This window comes from Myxocyprinus asiaticus, chromosome 5, assembly GCF_019703515.2.
Source record: "Myxocyprinus asiaticus isolate MX2 ecotype Aquarium Trade chromosome 5, UBuf_Myxa_2, whole genome shotgun sequence".
In the NCBI taxonomy this organism is placed as follows: domain Eukaryota; kingdom Metazoa; phylum Chordata; class Actinopteri; order Cypriniformes; family Catostomidae; genus Myxocyprinus; species Myxocyprinus asiaticus.
This window is the reverse complement of record NC_059348.1, coordinates 9,737,600-9,757,247: the sequence shown is the minus strand read 5'-3', so window position 1 is coordinate 9,757,247 and position 19,648 is coordinate 9,737,600. Positions and strand designations below refer to the sequence as shown.

Genomic DNA, 19,648 nt, shown 5'->3' with positions numbered 1-19,648 from the left:
CTCTCTGAAGCAGCGGCGGGAAAGCAGATTTGAATTTTAAAAATTGCCAGTTGATGACGTCAGACACGAACGAAAGGGTTAAAGCCATTTTATTTGCAAATATAATAGTTAAAATGAGTGTTAAATCTGTCTTTTTTGTATAATGTGGTTGATGTACAGTAAGCGTTTTTTAATGGTGCAAAAATATTTTGAGTTATTAATTTATATTAAAGATTAAAATTATTGCATTTAAGTTGTGTGCCACATTTTGCACCTGTCTTGCCTGATAAAGTAAATGAAAAACAATAGGTCACATGGCAAACAGAGAATTACAACATCAAGAGAATAAAAATCGAGGTTACAGTGAAGCACTTACAATGGAAGTGAATGTGGCCAATTTTTGGAGGGTTTAAAGGCAGAAATGTGAAGCTTAAAATTTTATAAAAGCACTTTAAATCTTCTGTTAAAATGTGTCTACTATTTGAGCTTTAAAGTTGTTTAAATCCTTGTTTTACAGTCGTTTTAGGGGTTTGGGGTTTACCGTGTTACGTTGTCATGGCAACAAAGTTGTAAAATTGGATATTGATATTGGATACTTTACACAGAAAATGTTAGTATGCAGTTTTATCACACTAAAATCATGTTTACACGTATTGTTCACGTCTCGTTGTGATACTCAAAAGTTGGCCCCATTGAAAGTCTCACCCAGAAGTCTGTTTGATGTTTGTGTTTACTTCTGGAAGACATCTTTTTTTTTTTAAAGCAAAGTATTGCAATAGAAGAAAAAATTCATACAAAATGTGTTTCATTTCACAGCATCAACAACAATAGTTTTATTTCACAAATAAGTACAAACGTCCTTCTTCCACTTACATACAATGACAGTGATTCACCCACTTAATTGTAATTGTTCTTTTCAGAGAAATCCTATCTTGTTTTTTTCTAAATTTCATCCCAATTTGCCAGGCAAATAAAGATTACCTTTGCTCACTGTGACAAACCTGGACAATTATTTCTTCTATGAGCCCGTAGATTACTTGATTGGGTGAAACTCTTCCCACATGAAGCGCAGTGGTACGGCTTCTCTCCAGTATGCACTTTCTCGTGTTTTTTTAGGTTTCCTGAATGAGCAAAAGTCTTTTCACAGTGTGAACACCTGTAAGGTTTTTCTCCAGTATGGACTCTATGGTGACATTCTAAGTCATACGCTTTGTAAAAGGCCTTCCCACACTCAGAGCACACGTGATCTTTCACACCAGTATGCAATATCAGGTGCCGTTTTAAATTGTGCAGAAATGTAAAACTCTTTCCACAAATAGAACACAAAGGCCTCTTATTTGCATGAACTTTCAGGTGTTTTCTTAAGACTGATGCTGAAAAAAATGTTTTGCCGCACTGATCACAGCTAAATGACTTTTCTCCAGAGTGCACAGACAGATGATTTTTGAGACTACACGCCTCTCTGAAACTCTTCCCACACTGATGGCATGTGAAGGGCTTCTCGCCAGTGTGAATTCTTATGTGCTTAGTAAGACTTGCTCTACATGTAAAAGCATTCCCACACTGATGACAGATGAAAGAATTTTTGCCTCTTGTTCTTTGAGTTCTTTTTAGTGAGAAAATACTTTTAGTGTGTGAGCCACTAAAAGAGTTTTGTGTCTGATCTGGATGGCGCTTCTCTTCCACGTCATTCAGTTCTTGACTTTCCTCTTTCACATCCATCAGATCTAAAATGAAAGCACAAAATGGTCATCATTCATTTCATAGAACAAATATTAAAATTAAGAAAATAAAACGGATCCCAAATTTTATAGCAGAAAGCTACAGGTGTTAAGTATCTATTTTAAATATGATCTTTTTAAGTGTGATCCAAGCTGCAAGGTTTAAAGGGATAGTTCACTCAAAAATGAAAATTCTCTCATCATTTACTCATCCTCATGCCATCCCAGATGTGTGTGACTTTCTTTCTTCTGCAGAACACAAATTATGATTTTTAGAAGAATATTTCAGCTCCTTAAGTTCACAGAAAAAGCATTTAAAGGCATCATAGAAGAAATCCATAGGACTCATGTTTTAATCCATGTCTTCAGAAGTGATATGATAGGTGTGGGTGAGAAAGAGATCAATACTTAAGTCCTGTTTTTGCTATAAATTCTTTTCCCGGCCCACTAGGTGGCGATATGCACAAAGAACGTGAATCGCCAAAAGCAAAAGAACTCTAAGGAGAGAAGAGCGCTTAGGAAAGTGAAAGTGGAGATTTATAGTAAAAAAGGACTTAAATATTGATCTGTTTCTCACCCACACCTAACATATCACTTCTGAAGATATAGATTTAACCACTGCAAGTCATATGGATTACTTTTATGCTGATTTTATCATATTTTTGGAGCTGCAAATGTTTGGTCACCATTCACTTGCATTGTATGGACCTACAGAGCTGAGATATTCTTCTAAAAATCTTCATTTGTGTTCTGCAGATGAAAGAAAGTCATACACATCTGGGATGACAGGAGGGTGAGTAAATGATGGGATAATTTTCATTTGGGTGAACTATTTCTTTAAGAACTTTAATGTTATTAAAAGACAATAATAAGTAATGAAGAATGGACACCAACCTCTTTGTTCCTCAGTATCTTCATTTTTCATGACATTTGAACTGCATGATTCTGGATAACTCATGTCCTCACTCTCTTCTTTAATAAACATCATTTTACAATGTTTTATCCCGCAGATCTCAGTTGAAACACCTGGAGTTATTCCTGTTCGTCTTGAAACAAGTCTTCGTTTAGGATGATGAGAATACTATCAGCTGCATTTATCGCCATGAATCCAAACTTCTGTTGTTAACCTGTGTTATTCAGTGTGGGATGCTGGATATTTCTGCTTGATCCGGGTTTCAATCATGCGGCGGTCTATTGTCCGATACTCGAATAATGTACAAACAAACAAAACAACAATGCCAGTAGATGTTTTTACAACTTTATGGGTATCAGCAGAGATAATCGCTTACCGCTTTACGTTTCGGCAAACGTGTGCTAAACATAATATAATGGGGAAATTGTGTTTAATTTATTTTAGTCATTGGTGCATTTTATTTGTTTAAAGTAAATGTTTATCATAACTGCAAATCTCCCTGAGCACCGCCATGTTTGCATGACGTAAACAACAGCAACTCGGAGGGGACATTCTGAACAGTTTGTCGTGTAAAACGCTTAACGTGGTTTAAAGGAATATTCTGGGTTCAATACAAGTTAAGCTCAATCGACAGCATTTGTTGCATAATGTTGATTACCACAAAAATTTATTTCGACTAGTCCCTCCCTATCTTTAAAAAAAAGTAAAAAATCGAGGTTACAGTGAGGCACTTACAATGGAAGTGAATGGGGCCAAGTTTTGGAGGGTTTAAAGGCTGAAACGTGAAGTTCATAATTGAATAAAATCACTTACATTAATTCTTCTGTTAAAACTGGTGTAATATTTGAGCTGTAAAGTTGTTTAAAATGTAATTTTTACAGTTGTTTTAGGTTTGACATTACATCGTCATGGTAACCAAGTTGTAAAATTGGCAGTTCACCGTTTTCGTTTGCAATCACTGGTCGGCGCCCTGATGATTCGAATTGCCTGTTTTCTGTTTCTGGTCTCAAGACGCAATGTAAAAACTACCAAAACGAGTGATTCAGATGGAAAACAACAACCCTTTAATTTGTATTTTTATTTTTTATTTTTTATTTTTGGAGTAAAAATTAATTTAAGATAGACATGGGAATCTTTGAATGAAACACTAGTTTTAATAGCAACAACAAGAGCAGTAGGATTAGCACTAAGCCAAATTATTAACAATATGACTTTGAAAGGTTTGTAAATCATTCCCTGTAACTGTATTAAGGGGATGGAAAAAGGGGGTTTTCTTAGTTTGAGTCACTGCATTTATTGGTGAATTGCTGTGGGAGTGGCTTGAATCTGTAAATGGGTGCATTGGTATTCACGAAACACGAACAAAACTATTTGATTTTGTGAAAATTCTCATTAGCCATTCTTACGTACATTTTCGCATTCACAAACATTTTCTTTTCTTTTTTTTTCTTTTTTTTTTAATACAAACAGCTTGTTGATATTACATCGTCATGGTAATTAAGTTGTAAAATTGGCTGTAACTATACACAGAAAAGGCTAAGAAGCGGTATTTGTTTAAGTGCTATAATTCTTAAGAAAACATTCTAAACCAGGGGCGTAGATTCCAGGGGGGATGGAATCTACAAGCAAGTACAACCAATAATCAAAACAAGCAAGTACAACCCATCCAATATTTATACCATGATCAATGGAAACATGTAAATGCTTTATGTTGCAACCCCCTCAAAGTTCAAGCCAAATCTACACCCATGTTCTAAACAAATACAACTCTTCTCTGTTAAGAACTTCAGGACATATACTCAAAACTGTTTCATGCTTTCATTGTATTTGATATATTGAATATTCTTTTTTATTATGACTCCTTTCCAGAATATTTTTAACTTTTTACAAGAATAAAAGACATGTGGTTAGCACTGAACTACACTCTCTCCAACACCTTAGATTGTTTATACTTAGATGATATTTCCGGTGATATAAAATATCTCATATTGCTTTTCCAAGCATATTCTTTCCAAAATGGAGATTGTGTGGTTGTATGTCCTTTAAAACTCTGATCCCATTAACAATCTGTTATTTTGTGTCAAATTCTATGTACCATATTTCTTTAATATTATCAAATTTTTAAGAACCATTTTCTTGGAATAATTTTTAAACTTGTCCCCTTTTTTTCTTCTTTAAACTTCTAAGGTTATATGTATTTATTATTGATTAGGAGTAATTTATTTAATTATTGTCATTATTTTATTTGCTGAATAATGTATGGGTGGTGGGAGAAAATTGCTACCACAAAAAAAAAAAAAAAAAAAAAAAAAAAAGTGAATGAGAAATAATTGTGTCTAGAGAAAAAGAATGTAAATGGAATCTGCAATGTAATGAGAAATGTATTGAATGTATAGACACAATAAAGTATATATAAAAAAAGATGTAATTCATCGATAGGGAATTACGTAAGCCTACATTGCTGTGCAGAATATTTCCAAACTGCACTCAAACTTTAAGATTTATGCATTTCAATTTCATAACAAAATTCCATTCAACTGAATTGACTAATGCATGACAATAGAAATATCTACAATGAAACAAAATGTTTTTAGGATAAATCACCAGTGGGTCGAATTAAATACCATATAGTATATTACATTCAATTTCTAAACCCTTGTGTGTCAGTTTAAAAAAAGTTACTCAGAGGTCCTTAGAGGACAAAAATGTCAGTGGCAAAAAAACTGCCATAATAATATTATATATAATATTATTTTCCACTTTCAATGACTTAGATTTTTTTAACAAACATCAGTCCTGATCATAACTACCAAATATTCATTCATGTTCAGGATTTTAACCCTTTAAATGCCAGTTTGTTTACATAATGCCACTGTTGTTTTTTACACACACACACAAATTACTCAATACACGCATACAAAACACACTCTGAAATCCATACCAACACACCCACACAATTTTATCTGCATCATTTATTAAATTGGCCTGCAGTGCTCTGTAATACAGCAAACAGAAAACAGGGGAAAAGCATGTATTTGCTCCATAGGCTAAACATGAGGAAACATGGCGCCATCTGGTGGAAAATATAAAAAATTACAATTTTGAAGCCAGGGCTCCTGGATGAAAGCATAATGTCCTAGAATTCATGATTTTATGCTTTAATGGCACTGGGATTAAATATTGCAGTTTTAATGGGTTTCAATGGGGACAATTTTGTCCTGAAGGTCCAGAGTGTAACTATTTTGTGAACAGTGAATTACAGATGTTTCCCTCCAAAATACACACCTTTGGGAAAATTTATGCCGTTGGTATTAACAGCCAAAATGATCGAAAAAACAGAAATGAAAAAGACAAAAATGTCCCGAAGGTCGCACAAGGGTTAATTTCAGAAGCCTATATTAATAACGAATTATTTGTAGGTTTTTTTTTCTCCCTTCCTTCGACGCTCGCACAATCCTGTCCAGTTGGAGGCAGTAAAGCACCGAAGCTGTTTTGCCAAACGTGATTAAACTTCAGAAGAAGAATCCTTTTCTTTGGACGCTTTGTGGATATAGTGGCTTATTATAAACTTTAACCATCTTTGCACGTTTCCAAGACTTGTTTCCATACAAACATTGGCTGTGGATCTGCGTGACATCCTGTTGTAAAGATGTACTTTATTAAAGAAGAGAGTGAAAGTGAAGACATGATTGATCAAAAACAATGCAGAGTAAAAACTGAAGATATCGAGGAACAAATAGGTTGGTATTTATTTTTGATTCTTCACAATGACTGCTGATGACATGAATGTTAGGCTGTCGCTGGTATCTACCATACAGGACTTTGTCTCGGCTATGAGCTTTCGCCACACGCACCCATTGTACACAGGGGCCATGGGTTGTTCCTGGCAGGCAGTAGATGCCCCAATCCTGCCCCACCATAATCCTAAACCCCAAAGTGTACTTCAAGTTTGACGCAAACTCTCAGCATCTGCGTACAGTCGAACGCGAGCCTGTCAAAATATACTACACCTGACTGTGCGCATACACAGGCGTTCAGCGCATGCGTGGTACAACTGCTGTGACACACTGGACTATTTCTCTTCAGGAGTTTAGACCCATAAAAATGTCTTTATATTCCTTAAGACTCGAGTTATACAATTACAGGTATCTCCTGACCTCCTCACTAGGGCTGCAACTAACGATTGTTTTGATAATCGATTAATCTTCAGTTAGTTCTTCGATTAAGCAGTTAACGGATAAAAACAAAATGTTATTTCCTGTATTTTATTAAAATAAAAAAAGGGCATAAGGATTTGGTTTGATTTACAGTACTGAATTCATGATTCTAAACTCAAAAAACTCAGAACAATGCCTGAATCATGAAACATTGTTTGATTGTATTATTATTATTATTATTACTTTCAGGACATTTGCAAAACAGTTCCTTTCCTCTACTTGTAAAACTTAACAAAAAGTACTGTTCATTAAAGTGAAAATGATCTATCTGGGATAGAGTGGGACCAAAATCAGCCAAGCAGAGGGTAAAATGGTGACACCAAAAAATGGGGACACATCCCGCTGTCAGATAAGCATGAGAGCTGCATTCACTGTCTGGGCAGCACCCACGCAGAGACAGCCCTCATAGAGACAGACTGCCCTCACTGTGAGGGGATGAGTCTCAAGACGCTTCGCTCGCGAATCGCCCTCGTTCTGAGGCATGATTCAGCCATCCACGCCCTTCCACCTGCCTCTTCTGTGACTCCCGAGGGATCACACGAGGAGGTACAGCGGGGCCGCGAGGTCGAACAGGATGACTTTGAGGTTGATCTCATGCCGGCACACGCCCCGTGAGCCCCTCAATCTTCATATACTGCTTCTTTGCCGATACATTATGTGTGTGACGATAAATCTCGTTGCGTTCGGCGGTTCTGATGGTGGGATGATGAGATGTCTCTCGCTGCATCTGGCGAGTGGTCAATGGAGGACGTTGCCCCCCATCCCCCAGTGAGGACGAGGAGCATGCAGGCACCACTGTCAATGAGATGCTTCACGTCCTTTCAAGGGCGGATGAAGAGCTCGGTCTCGAGTGGTCTCCTCCAGAGGAACCTGTAAAATCTCTCCTTGTTCTCGCAGTCCGGATGCTGTCAAGCGACTGCATTCCGCAGATCTGCCCCGTTCTTCCCGGAAGTTAATAACGAACTGACAAAATCCTGGCACGTGCCTTATTCAGCTCATTATTCAGTTGACAATTCATGTCTGGAGTTTGGTTCGGGTCTTTCAAAAACCATTGTCAAACCCAGGAAAGGCTATGTGCCTAAGGTTCTAACCACAACCTTCAGAGCGCAGGTGGTTCACCTTCAAGCCTTTTTCCTTCCTTCATTTAATTCGGATGAGGAACAGTCCTTGCATTTGTTATGCCCTTTGCGAGCGCTACACACATACGTTGACCGCACCCGCCAATTCTGATCAAATCTGACCAGCTCTTTGTGTGCTATGGAGGATGCACCAAAGACTTTCTCACTGGATCGTTGTTGCGATCGCCCTGGCTTATGATTCACAGGGTGCCCAACTGGGGTTAAAGTACACTCAACTAAGGGCGTGGTCTCTTCATGGGCATGGATGAACGGTGTGTCCTTACAAAACATATGTTTTGCAGCAGGATGATCTTCTCAAAACACTGAAATGATAAAGCAAGGCTTTACAACCTAGATGTAACGTCAAATAGCAAGTCATCTCTGTCTTGAGCGCTTGCTATTTCATTGGCCAAACATATACTTATGCCCCTCTTTTTAAGTACGGGCTCAAAAAAAATGAAAATGGTAGCAAATTATGCAGTATTTCAATTGAATGTTGGGGTGTATTTGTTTGATGTGAGAAATTAACCATCAGGGCAGTCATAAATAATACGGTATTAACAGCACTGACAATTCAGTGTTCCATGAGGATTTCACATCACAATATCATCAGTTTTCTTTAATGAGATTGGTTTTTTCTTTTTTCAAAACTTACTAGTATTTTTATTGGATATACAAATCTCATCCATTCTTCTTTGAATTTTCGTTTTTCATCAATGTGTACATATCTGTAACATAGCATTCTGTATTCTCAAGGTTGATTATTTTTTATATCCTGTCATTTCATACTTATCCCTCTTGAAGTTAATTTCAACAATTTGTTGTTTTCTCTCTAGACATAAAGGTGAAAGTGGAAAGTCAAGAACTGAATGAAGAGCGGAAGCATGATCACGGTCAGAATCCCATAAGAATTCGCACCAGGGAAAAGCGTTACACATGCAATCAGTGTGGAAAGGGTTTTAAATATCATGGACACCTTACTATGCATGTGCGAATTCACACTGGAGAGAAACCTTTTACATGCCACCAGTGTGGAATGAGTTTCATTCAAAAAGTAAACCGGGATATTCACATGAGAAGTCATACTGGAGAGAAGCCTCACACTTGTCGTCAGTGTGGAAAGGGTTTCACGTTTCAAGGAAACCTTAGTATGCATATGCGAACTCACACTGGAGAGAAACCTTACACTTGCCATCTGTGTGGAAAGAGTTTCACACAGAAAGTAAACCTTAATGTGCACATGCATCTTCATACTGGAGAAAAGCCTTTCACGTGCCATCATTGTGGGAAGAGTTTCATGCGTAAAGGAAGGTTTAATTTGCACACGCAAATTCATACTGGAGAATAAGCTTTCCCGTGCCATCAGTGTGGAAGAGTTTCATACAGGGAAGCAGTCTCAAAACTCATCGGTGCTCTGCAGTACAAACGGTTCATAAAACACACCTGAACATTCCTGCAAATAGGAAGCCTTACTTGTGCCCTCTTTGTGGAAAAATTTTTATAAATCTGCATCGTTTAAAAAGGCACCAGACAATACATACTAGTGAGAAAGTTACTGTGCGCTCAGAGTGTGGGAAATCCTTTACTTGAGTTCAAGTATTGTAAAAGCACCGAAGAATTCATAATGGGAAAAAAACCTCAATCATAACTAATAGCAATAATCAGTCTAGTATAGACATGTACTAGTTATTATAGTTAAATAGTGTATATTAATAACAATGCCATTTATTACTATATCGTATAAGCTAAGTTCTCTAACATGTAGTGTACACTGTTCTGACTGAATAGTATGAAATTACCAGAGATGAAATGGAGCAAAAAATTTTTTTCAACTCATCCCTCCTTTTCCTTCAAAAAAGTTGAGGTTACATGTTTCATTGATTTTTTATTTTATTTTTATAATAGTTTCTTCATGAATGTCTTTTTTTTCAGCAGAAGTGTTTGGCATGGACGATAGGTTGTGGAAAGATATAGTTGGTGTTATTTTCTAGAACTGAATATAGGCATCAAAAAATCATGTTCACATGCTAGCGTATGGTCTATGTTAACGCTGGTAGACCTAAACGCTTTGCAGGCAGGTGGGTAGAACATAGTCAATAAAGATAAAAAATAGAAAAGCACATTGTTATACCTTGCAAATATTTATCAGATTACATCTTTATGCTTTCTTTTCATTTTTCTGAAAAAGTTGCCAGGGTAACCTCTAAAGAAACCTGTGATGACATCAAGAACATGCGACAGTAAATTCCCCACTTTCTTTGAGACCAGTTTGCTAAATGCACTTCAATTTAAGAAGTGTTTTATTACTGTGCCGCATAGATGTCAAAAGCTTCCTATACACCGTTACTAGAGAGTCTGATGCCTTCCTTATGCCTTTTTCATGGTCATGGATTATTGTAATTGTGAAAGAACAAGTATGCGTGTCCTATTTATGAATGTTTGGTAATGTATACATGTTTAACCCTTAAAGCTGATGTACCTTTTTCTGTGTTAAAATACTTTCTCCTATCCCAGCGGAATATGCAGAGACAACTGTAATCCATTCAGAGGTTACTTTTATCGAAAACTGTAAACACTGTCTCTGCGGCGCTATAAAACATTCCTTTGTTTTGGTCAACCTGTTTAGACCCTACCCAACAACATTGCTCAACCGATGGCATGAGATGGAGGCGGAACTATCTCTTTGTTTCATCAATGGCATAAGAGGGGCGTCTTCGGAAAGCTGTTTTGAAAACATTGAAACGTTGGCGCAAGTGTTGCAGAAACTACAAACTCATGCATACTCGTCTTTTAGTAAAGCTATAGACATGCAGATTTGACATTATAATGGATAATAACATTTGTTTTTCGGTCAAGAACGACAGGGTGCGTTCCATTTGGAAGTGACCATCCCTATGCCCTCTTCCCTTGCAAGTCTTTACCATGTGAGAGTTTCTGAGGGCTAAAAGGTTTTGGGCTCAATAAGTCAGTTTGGAATTGCTGTTATTTAACAAGTCATTTGTATTTGAAATTGTGTTTTGAACTACCCTGCAGCTTGGCTACCATGTTTGTTCTTTCTTCAAAGTGCCGTGGGGAGCCTTTATTTATGCCGTTTGGCACGCTGTGTCAGTGTTTCAAACGAAACATTTTACTAGCCGGTAAAAGCAATATTAAAAAGGTGGGTTTTCAATAATTTCTTAAAACAGTCCAGAGTGGGGGTATTTCGGACAGCAAGGGGAAGAGCATTCCATTACTTGGGGGCAGTAAAAGAGAACACTTTCTCACCTGTGGTTTTTAGTTTATACGAAGGTTGTTTTGAAATACTTTGCATATATAAGGATGTGACTTTTCAGTGGAATGATCCGTGAAAACTATATGAATGTAAATTTTATATATCAGGGTACCACGGGTCCTTAAAAAGTCTTATATTTTTTGCTGGACAGAGTGGATTGGGAGGGGGGTTACTACACTCTGTGAGCTATATGAGAATGGAGTATTGAAATCTTTTGAAAATATGGTCCAACATTTCAGGATTCCCAGATCTCAGTTCTTTAGGTGTTTTCAGCTGCGCCACCTGCTCTGTACTATTTTTGGGAGTTGTATACACCCTCCTAAAGTGGCAGATACTCTAAAAGTGGTGATTACTGCTTTTGGAAAAGGTCATGAGGCATCAGTGTATTACTCCCTGTTAATTCAGGGTCTGGGGGACGGAGCTTCAACTAATCTCAAGAGATTATGGGAGAGAGATTTAAACTTGGTATTGGAGGAGGGAATGTGGGCTAGGATTCTAAAAAAACATCAAGTCTGCATCTAGAGATTCAAGGGTGCGTCTGATGCAATTTAAGATTTTGCATCGATTATACTGGACATCCTCTAGGTTGTATAGACTTGATCTTAAAGACAAACCCACGTGCTGGCGATGCCAATCAGAAAACGGGTACACAACCCATGTTTTTTGGGGATGTGTTAAGATACAAGAATTTTGGTTGAGGGTTCAGAGATTTATGTGTGATGTATTGGACACAATTTTCTTTTTGCCCCAGACTCTGCATCATAGATGATGGGGTGGTCATCAATTTTGGGGATTGCCACTTAAAAAGTTGGATCCTAGCCGGAGTGATGGTTGGCAGACAAATTATTCTTAGGGGGAGGAAGATGGCTGGGGCACCCTCGTTTCGGGAGTGGTGCGGGGAGATGGGCGGGGTGGCAGCACTTGAGGAAGCTATTTTTTTAGAAGGTTGGGAAAATGGGATTTGTTTAATAGGAAGTGGGGTGGATATTTGGCTTTTTTGAAGGGTTCTCAGGGAGGGGCAGTGGAGAGGGATTTAAATTTTTTAGTTTGATGTGTATGTGCATTCTTGTTTTTTGAAAGTATATTTTTTTATGTTTAAAAAAAAAGTTATTTTTATGTTATAATTGTAAATGACCACTGTAGTGTGTGTTTGTGTCAGGGGTGGGGGGGGGGGGTAAATTTATATAACTGATTCCGATTTTATGATTTTGTGTTTATCTGTCTTGTGGATGGAATCAATAAAAAATGTTAATAACAAAAAGTCTTACATTTACTTTTTAAAATTTAAGGCCAAAAAAATTCTTAAACATCTTAAATTACAAGAAGTCTTAAATTTCATTTGCTGAGGTCTTACATTTTGTGGCATGAATAGAGGAGACGCTTAAAACAGCAGAATCTGCGCGACTCAATCATCTTGCTCTCAATTTTTCAATCTTGGTGAACTTTATTAGCATGATTGTGCTTATATACAATATTGCCAAAGCATTAATACACAAAACAGATGACAAGACAAAAAATTATTATAAAACAGTAACAACAATAACAATAGAACTAACTAATATAAGGTGCCAGGTAATTAATAAAATAAAATAAAATCTATAATAACAATATAATTATATAATACCTCTATTTCTCTCTCTCTCGTGCAGCCAGCATTAGCAGCTGACGCTTGAGTTTAGTGTGAGCGTGCACAAGAAAGCACAAGCAAGCGCATTTTTATTGAACTTATGATGTTACACATGTATAAACCTTCATAAACCTGTTAATTCGAAATGCAAATGCGCTAATACTTTCACTCCCAGCACACACTCACAGCGAAATCGTAAGGATTCGTACAACTTTTCTAAATTTTGGCTAATTTGTATAATATCATACGACTGCACTGCATTCAATGAATTCGTATGACTTTCACTACAGCCAATGACGTCGCTGGACATCATTTCCATCTAACACGCAACAATTACAAGCTTCTGTCACACACAACAGTCTCCTATCATGTTTACACACTCTACTTATAGGTTAGGTTTAGATAAGGGGTTTGGGCTAAGGGCATAAGCATGTTCTTAACACCTCGTGTGCAAAACTCGTGCTTACATGTCCGGGTATTTGCACGTGATGAAATCGTATGAATTTATACAAACAAAATTGTATTAAATAGCCAACTCGTAAAATATGTCCGAATTTTCATGAGATCGGGTTGTCGCTCCTATTTATAATCAACAAAGCTGTCAACATTGCAGTTTGCAAGCACGCAAGGTTGAAGTGATCTTTTGACGCCTTTCAAATCGTGGCGCTTCCTTATTTCACACTACCTTTGACAAGAACTGTAAAGCTAACAGAACTACTCAGCTGCAGAGTTACACTTGTTACATCTCTCATCTCCATCTCTCTAGATCTGACATATACAGCGATTTTCTCTGCCATCTCAATTTAAAAAATGTTGTAATAATATACAAAACTATAATAGAATTATATAAATATTATAATATTAATAATATACATAATATGAAAATATATTATCTATATAATGTTTAGTATACAATCTGTTACATCATTACTAATTATGCAGCACAGTTCTCTTTCATAATTTAATCTTTTAACATTTTCAATACATCTTGTCAACTTTAAACAGCCATTTTTAAGGTAACTGACGAGTTTTGACATTTATTGAGATATTTCACATAAAAATTAAATTTCCTCACCTTCATGCTGTTGCAAACCTGTATGACTTTATTATTTCAGTGGATATCAGAAGGAGATATTAGGGAGTTTCAGTCACCATTCACTTACATTGAATGAAAAACAAGTTGCAGTGACAGTTAATGAGACTAAACGTTTTGCTTAACATCTCCTTTTTTGTTCCACGGCAGAGAAAATTCATTCAGACTCAAGGGTGACCAGTGATGACAGAAATGTCATTTTTAAATGAACTGCCCTTTAACTACCTGTTAACGTATTTGGTAAAGTTATCTGCCAAGACAAAATATATAAATGTTATTCAGCACATGCTAGACTTTATTCACAGCAGCGCCATCTTTCATTTTTAATTGGAATGAAAACGAGGCTGTGCGGGATAGACGTACAGTCTCTTCAATGGGCTGTACTGCAGTTTAAAGTGTTTTTGGATCGGTCCGTGGACAAAACATTGAAAAATATCTGTTCAAGAACACTCAGTGGACAAAAACATTTAGAGTTTTATTGTTGAAAAAAAGAAAACGCATAAATGCACCATAATATATATATATATATATATATATATATATATATATATATATATATATATATATATATATAAAAACATGTCCAGAGACATCCAAGAAGCCTCAGTGGTTTTGTATTTATCAGCTAATTAATTATTTAATGTGTTTTTTAAAATTTGTTATTTATTGCAAAAGTGATCATAAATGTTTCTTTTATTTGGCCTTAAAAAGTCTTACATTTCATTCCTTCGAACCTGCAGACACCCTGATATATGCCTTTTGCATACTGCCAAGTATCAGTATTCTGTTTGGCCTAATGAAGTCGCTAGGAGGCACCGGTCATCTCCATTTAATGTTCTGTTATAATGGCATATTAAAATGATGCTGGAGTTTTTGGGACTATCATTGTGGTGAATAATGTCGCATGTAGTTTGAGGATATACTTGTTCATTTTTGTTATACTTAATATGGGTATGTTTTTATTTTCATTTTTATTTTCTCCCCAATTTGGAATTCCCAATGTGTTCTAAGTCCTCATGGTGGCGTAGTGACTTGCCTTTATCTGGGTGGCGGAGGACAAATCTCAGTTGCATCCACATCTGAGACCGTCAATCCGCGCATCTTATCACGTGGCTTGTTGAGCGTGTTACCATGGAGACCTAGCGCACGTGGAGGCTCACGCTATTCTCCGCGGCATCCTCGCACAGCTCACCACATGACCCACCGAGAGCAAGAACCACATTATAGCGACCTCAAGGAGGTTAACCCAACGTGACCCTACCCACCCTAGCAACCGGGCCAATTGATTGCTTAGGAAGCCTGACTGGAGTCACTCAGCATGCCCTGGATTCGAACTTGCGACTACAGGTGTGGTAATTTGGATGTTTCTTAGCTCTTTAATATAAATGAACTTAGTTGCTATTTAATTGACTGCAACAGTTTCACTGTACTGACACTTGCTCCCCTGGCATATACTAATGATTAATTGAATAACTTAATAAAATAATCCTCAATCCGTAAACATTAAAATACTGTTTCAAAATAAAGCCACAAGATGTAAACAATGTGTGTAAACATGATTTTAGTGTGATAAAATCACCTGCTAACCTTTTCTGTGTAAAGTTATAGCCTATTTTACATTACCATGACAACGTCAACGGACTTTAAAACGCTCACAAAAAATGCCAATTTAAACAACTTTACAGCTCAAATAATACACAGGTTTTAACAGAAGAATTAATCAAAGTGTTTTGTTTTTATTATTAGCTTCACATTTCTGCTTTTAAACCCTCCAAAAATTGGCCACATTCACTTTCATTGTAAGTGACTCACTAACCTTGATTTTTGCTTTTTTTAAAGAAAAGGGCGGATGAGTCGAAATTCATTTTTGTAGTAATCAACATTGCTACAAATGCTGTCGATTGAGTTTAACTTGTACTGAACCCGGAATATTCCATTAAATTATTCCTCCAACGACGAACGTAAATGGGTCACTATAAATGGGCACATGACCGAAACAACACTGTAATACATTGAATTGATTGTAAAAATGCCCTGATTAAAAGTATTGAATGTTGTTAAATGTCAAGCTTTGATTATCTAATAAAATAAAACAGGAGGTTTAAATGGACTACAAATGAAAATCAAAAAGTCTTGAAACAAATTACAAGGTGTTGACATATTTGCAAGAATTATCAGTTCGTACTGTAAGATTGTTTTCATGAGCTGTGTATTAAATGGTTAGTTGATCACGACCCAAACTCCTTGGTGGATTAGACACAGAGAGAAATAGTGTGGACGGACTGGCAGAGAGAAGTGGAGTTTACGTGGTAGGATTGAATATTTTCTGGTGGATTAGCATAAACTGTACTTTGACTGTAACATCATGTCAACTAGTTCAGATGGAGATAATGGGAATGAAATGGATTGGATGATATCTAGGTCTGCAAGGTAGAAAAGGGCGTTGAAAGCAAAATATAGATTAGCAAGAGCGAGAAGTTGGTCAGATGATAGTGAGGCTGGCAGGGGTAGCAATACCAAAAAAATCAAGAACCAGTCAGCATGATAGGCAGACAATTATGGATCAAACACAAGAAAATGAATGGAAAGTAATAATTGAATTAAATCAGGATGGTGGGCACTATCACCTGATTAAACTTACTAGAGCGATAGAAGAAGAAATAGGTAGAATTAAATATGCTAGGTTTTTGTACAACAAGCGAGTATTGATACATGCATCCTGCAAAGAACAGCAGGAAAAGATACACAGAATGGTGTCACTTAAGGGGGAAAATATGAAAGCTCACATCCCAGGAGCAATGGCAAAGCTGAGAGGAGTAATTTCAAGAGTCCCATTGAGTATGTCTATGGAAGACATTAAAAATGAGATCCAAGGAGGCAAAGTAATAGATGCCACAAGATTTAAGAGTAAAAGGGATGGCTCACTGAAGGAGAACCTTTCAGTGGTAATTCAGTTTGAGAAAACCCTCCCTAAATCAGTTCAAATTGGTTACATGAATTACAGCGTGAGGGAATACATTCCCAAACCACTTAGGTGTTATGCATGTCAAAGAGTGGGGCATACAGCACAGTAGTGTAAAGGAAAGCTAAGGTGTGCGAGATGTGGAGGCCAACATAAGTATGGAAAATGTGAAAAGGATGCCAAGGTTAAATGTTGTAACTGTGGAGGCGAGCACAGTGCTGCGTATTGAGGCTGTGTAATTCAGAGAGAAGCTAGTGAAGTCCAGAGAGTTAAGATCATGTGTAAAGTTTCATACGCCGAAGCACTAAAGAAAGTAAAGGGGACGGTAACAAACAACAGGAATTCTAGTGGAATGGCTCCAAAAAATGCAGTTCAAAATGACAGTATCACACCAGAAAATCAGGCCAAATCCAAAGGCCTCATACTGATGCAGAGTGCTTGTGCTCACAAGTGTAAAGTAGATGATGATTCACTAGTAGTGAACAAAGTGAACTTCGTGGTCTTCATCTGCCACGTAATTATGCTACAGCACAGCTGAAATCAAGACCATTGTGGAGGCGGCAGGAAGATTCATGCATTGTTGACAACAACTGAAGTTGGAAGAAATGTACAGGCTGAGGGTTAAAACTTAAGTTATAGTACTACACGTACTACAGTGGAATGCGAGAAGCCTCATAGCTAATGGTCAAGAATTCAAAATATATATATATGAATTAGAAGTTGTTCCAGATGTAGTATGTGTGCAAGAAACTTGTGTAACAGGTAAGGACGGGCAAGGAGGAGGCGGGAACCGGCTGAAGACTGAACATAAACTTTAATGATATAAATTAACTTAAAACAACATAAAACATAAGGACACAGACACACATGCAAGCGGCCGCGTGTGTCTCTCTCTCTCGAACCTCTCTGGCTGCCCCTTATCTCGCTAATGCTCCATCACGGCCCGGCCATGCCCTCCTCCTCGTCACACTCAGTTACAACCCCATTTAGATTATGTGATCCCAGGGTTCAGTTCTATAAGACATGGCAGGGCTAACAATCAAAATGGTGGAGGATAATCTAATTTTCTCAAAGATGGCCTATAGGGTGGTTCCCTCCCCTGAGTATATGGAATGTATAGTAGTTGAAATTTGCAGCCCAAGGAAAGAAGGAAATATTAAATGAATCAATATGTACAATCCATGTAGAAAGCTAACCGCTGACATGTTCAGAGAAATGGCAGGTACAGTATATAGAAAGGAAATGTGTATACTTGCAATAGTATATTTTGACTTCGAAAAGGCACGATTCTGTGTGGAGGGAAGGGTTACTTATCAAATTAAGTAAAATGGGTATTGGAGGAAGGATGTACAATTGGATAATGGACTTTCTAACAGGCAGAAAAATTAGAGTCATGGTTAATGCAGAAGTATCTAAGGAATTTGAAATAGATAATGGGATCCCCCAGGGAAGTGCAATCAGCCCTGTATTGTTCAACATAATGATAAATGACATCTTTACAAATTTAGATGGATGCATCAAATCAGCACTATATGCAGATGATGGGGCCATATGGATGAGGGGAAGAAATGTGACATATGTGTTAGAAAATTTAAGGAAAGCAATAAAGAAAGATGAGAAGTGGTCATATGAGTGGGGGTTCAAGATTTCAGCAAGCAAGTCTTGTTACATGATGTCTACAAATATGCATAAGGTAGGTGCTGAGAAGCTGATACTATATGGTCAGCCGATGGAGAGGGTGTCTGAATTTAAGTACCTGGGGCTATGGCTGGACAACAAATATACATGGAAAGTGCATATTAAACACCTAGAAACAAAATGCAAAAAAGAAATAAATCTCTTACGAGCTATGGCCAAATGTGACTGGGGGCAGACAAACAGTCATTAATTGACATTTACAGGATGATTATGAGGTCAACAATAGATTATGGTTGTATAATATACGGAGCAGCAGCAAAGACATCATTGCAGAAAGTGGACAGACTACAGTATAGAGCACAACGGTTATGTATAGGAGCTATTAAGTCAACCCCCATTAACGCAGAACTAATATAAGCAGGAGAAACACCGCTGGAGTTAAGAAGGAAGAAACTCATACTAGCATATTGGGTCAGGTTAAAAGGAAGTGGGGAAGAAAACCCTACAAAGAAGACAATACAGGATTGCTGGCAATATTGCAAGTTCCAGGGGAATGGGTTTGGGTGGAGGCTTTAGAATTCACCAGGTCCGCCTCAGTTAGTAACGTTCCCCCTTGTTTTTTTTTCCAGAAGTAAAGATAGACATGAGTATTGAATGAATGGCAAATGAATGAAGTGGGAGTTAAAACAAGTATGTACCTGAGAAATAGTTATCACAATTATCTCAAAATCTACACAGATGGTTTTAAGAACAAACAGGAGTGTGTGGGAATTGGTGTGTATATCCCTGAGTTTAAAATATCTATCCCCAAAAGGTTGCCCGACCACTTATCAGTATATACAGCAGAAATAGTGGCAGCCATTATTGGATTACAATGGGTTGATGAGGTCAGACCAGATAGGGTGGTGATCAGCTGCGGCCCATGCATTTGAAATCTAGGCCTTCAGTGCGATTCATGCCATTAAGGAAACACAGTTTCACAATGAGTGTGTTTCATACATTATGTGGCAGTCGACTAATAATACCAATTGACATTTTAAAAACACGTCCACGAACGAAAGCCAGAACCAAGGAGGTCTAATACCAAGAAAAAGCTCTCTAATAATATT

General features: G+C 37.3%; 2 protein-coding genes across 3 annotated transcripts in view; one reads left to right on the top strand and one right to left on the bottom strand.

The window, feature by feature from the left end:
* Window positions 1–782: 782 nt before the first annotated feature.
* The window catches only part of LOC127440893 (gastrula zinc finger protein XlCGF49.1-like), a 28,046-nt gene continuing 9,180 nt past the window's right edge, over window positions 783–19,648 (bottom strand). Inside the window, exons 1-2 of one of the 2 annotated variants that reach the window (XM_051697982.1) lie at window positions 2,595–4,760; window positions 783–1,706 (exon numbers count right to left, since the gene is read on the bottom strand). In XM_051697982.1, coding sequence (XP_051553942.1) covers window positions 967–1,706; window positions 2,595–2,688 — 834 coding nt within the window. In that variant the 5' untranslated portion in view covers window positions 2,689–4,760 and the 3' untranslated portion in view covers window positions 783–966. Of the gene's footprint in view, window positions 1,707–2,594; window positions 4,761–19,648 lie in introns of those variants that run through there. The other variant, XM_051697983.1, reaches the window with a different exon arrangement.
* LOC127440908 (gastrula zinc finger protein XlCGF49.1-like) lies at window positions 5,825–12,360 on the top strand. Its single transcript, XM_051698006.1, has 2 exons — window positions 5,825–6,353; window positions 8,785–12,360. The coding sequence occupies exons 1-2, from the start codon at window positions 6,263–6,265 to the stop codon at window positions 9,294–9,296; spliced, it is 603 nt and encodes a 200-aa protein (XP_051553966.1). The 5' UTR covers window positions 5,825–6,262; the 3' UTR covers window positions 9,297–12,360.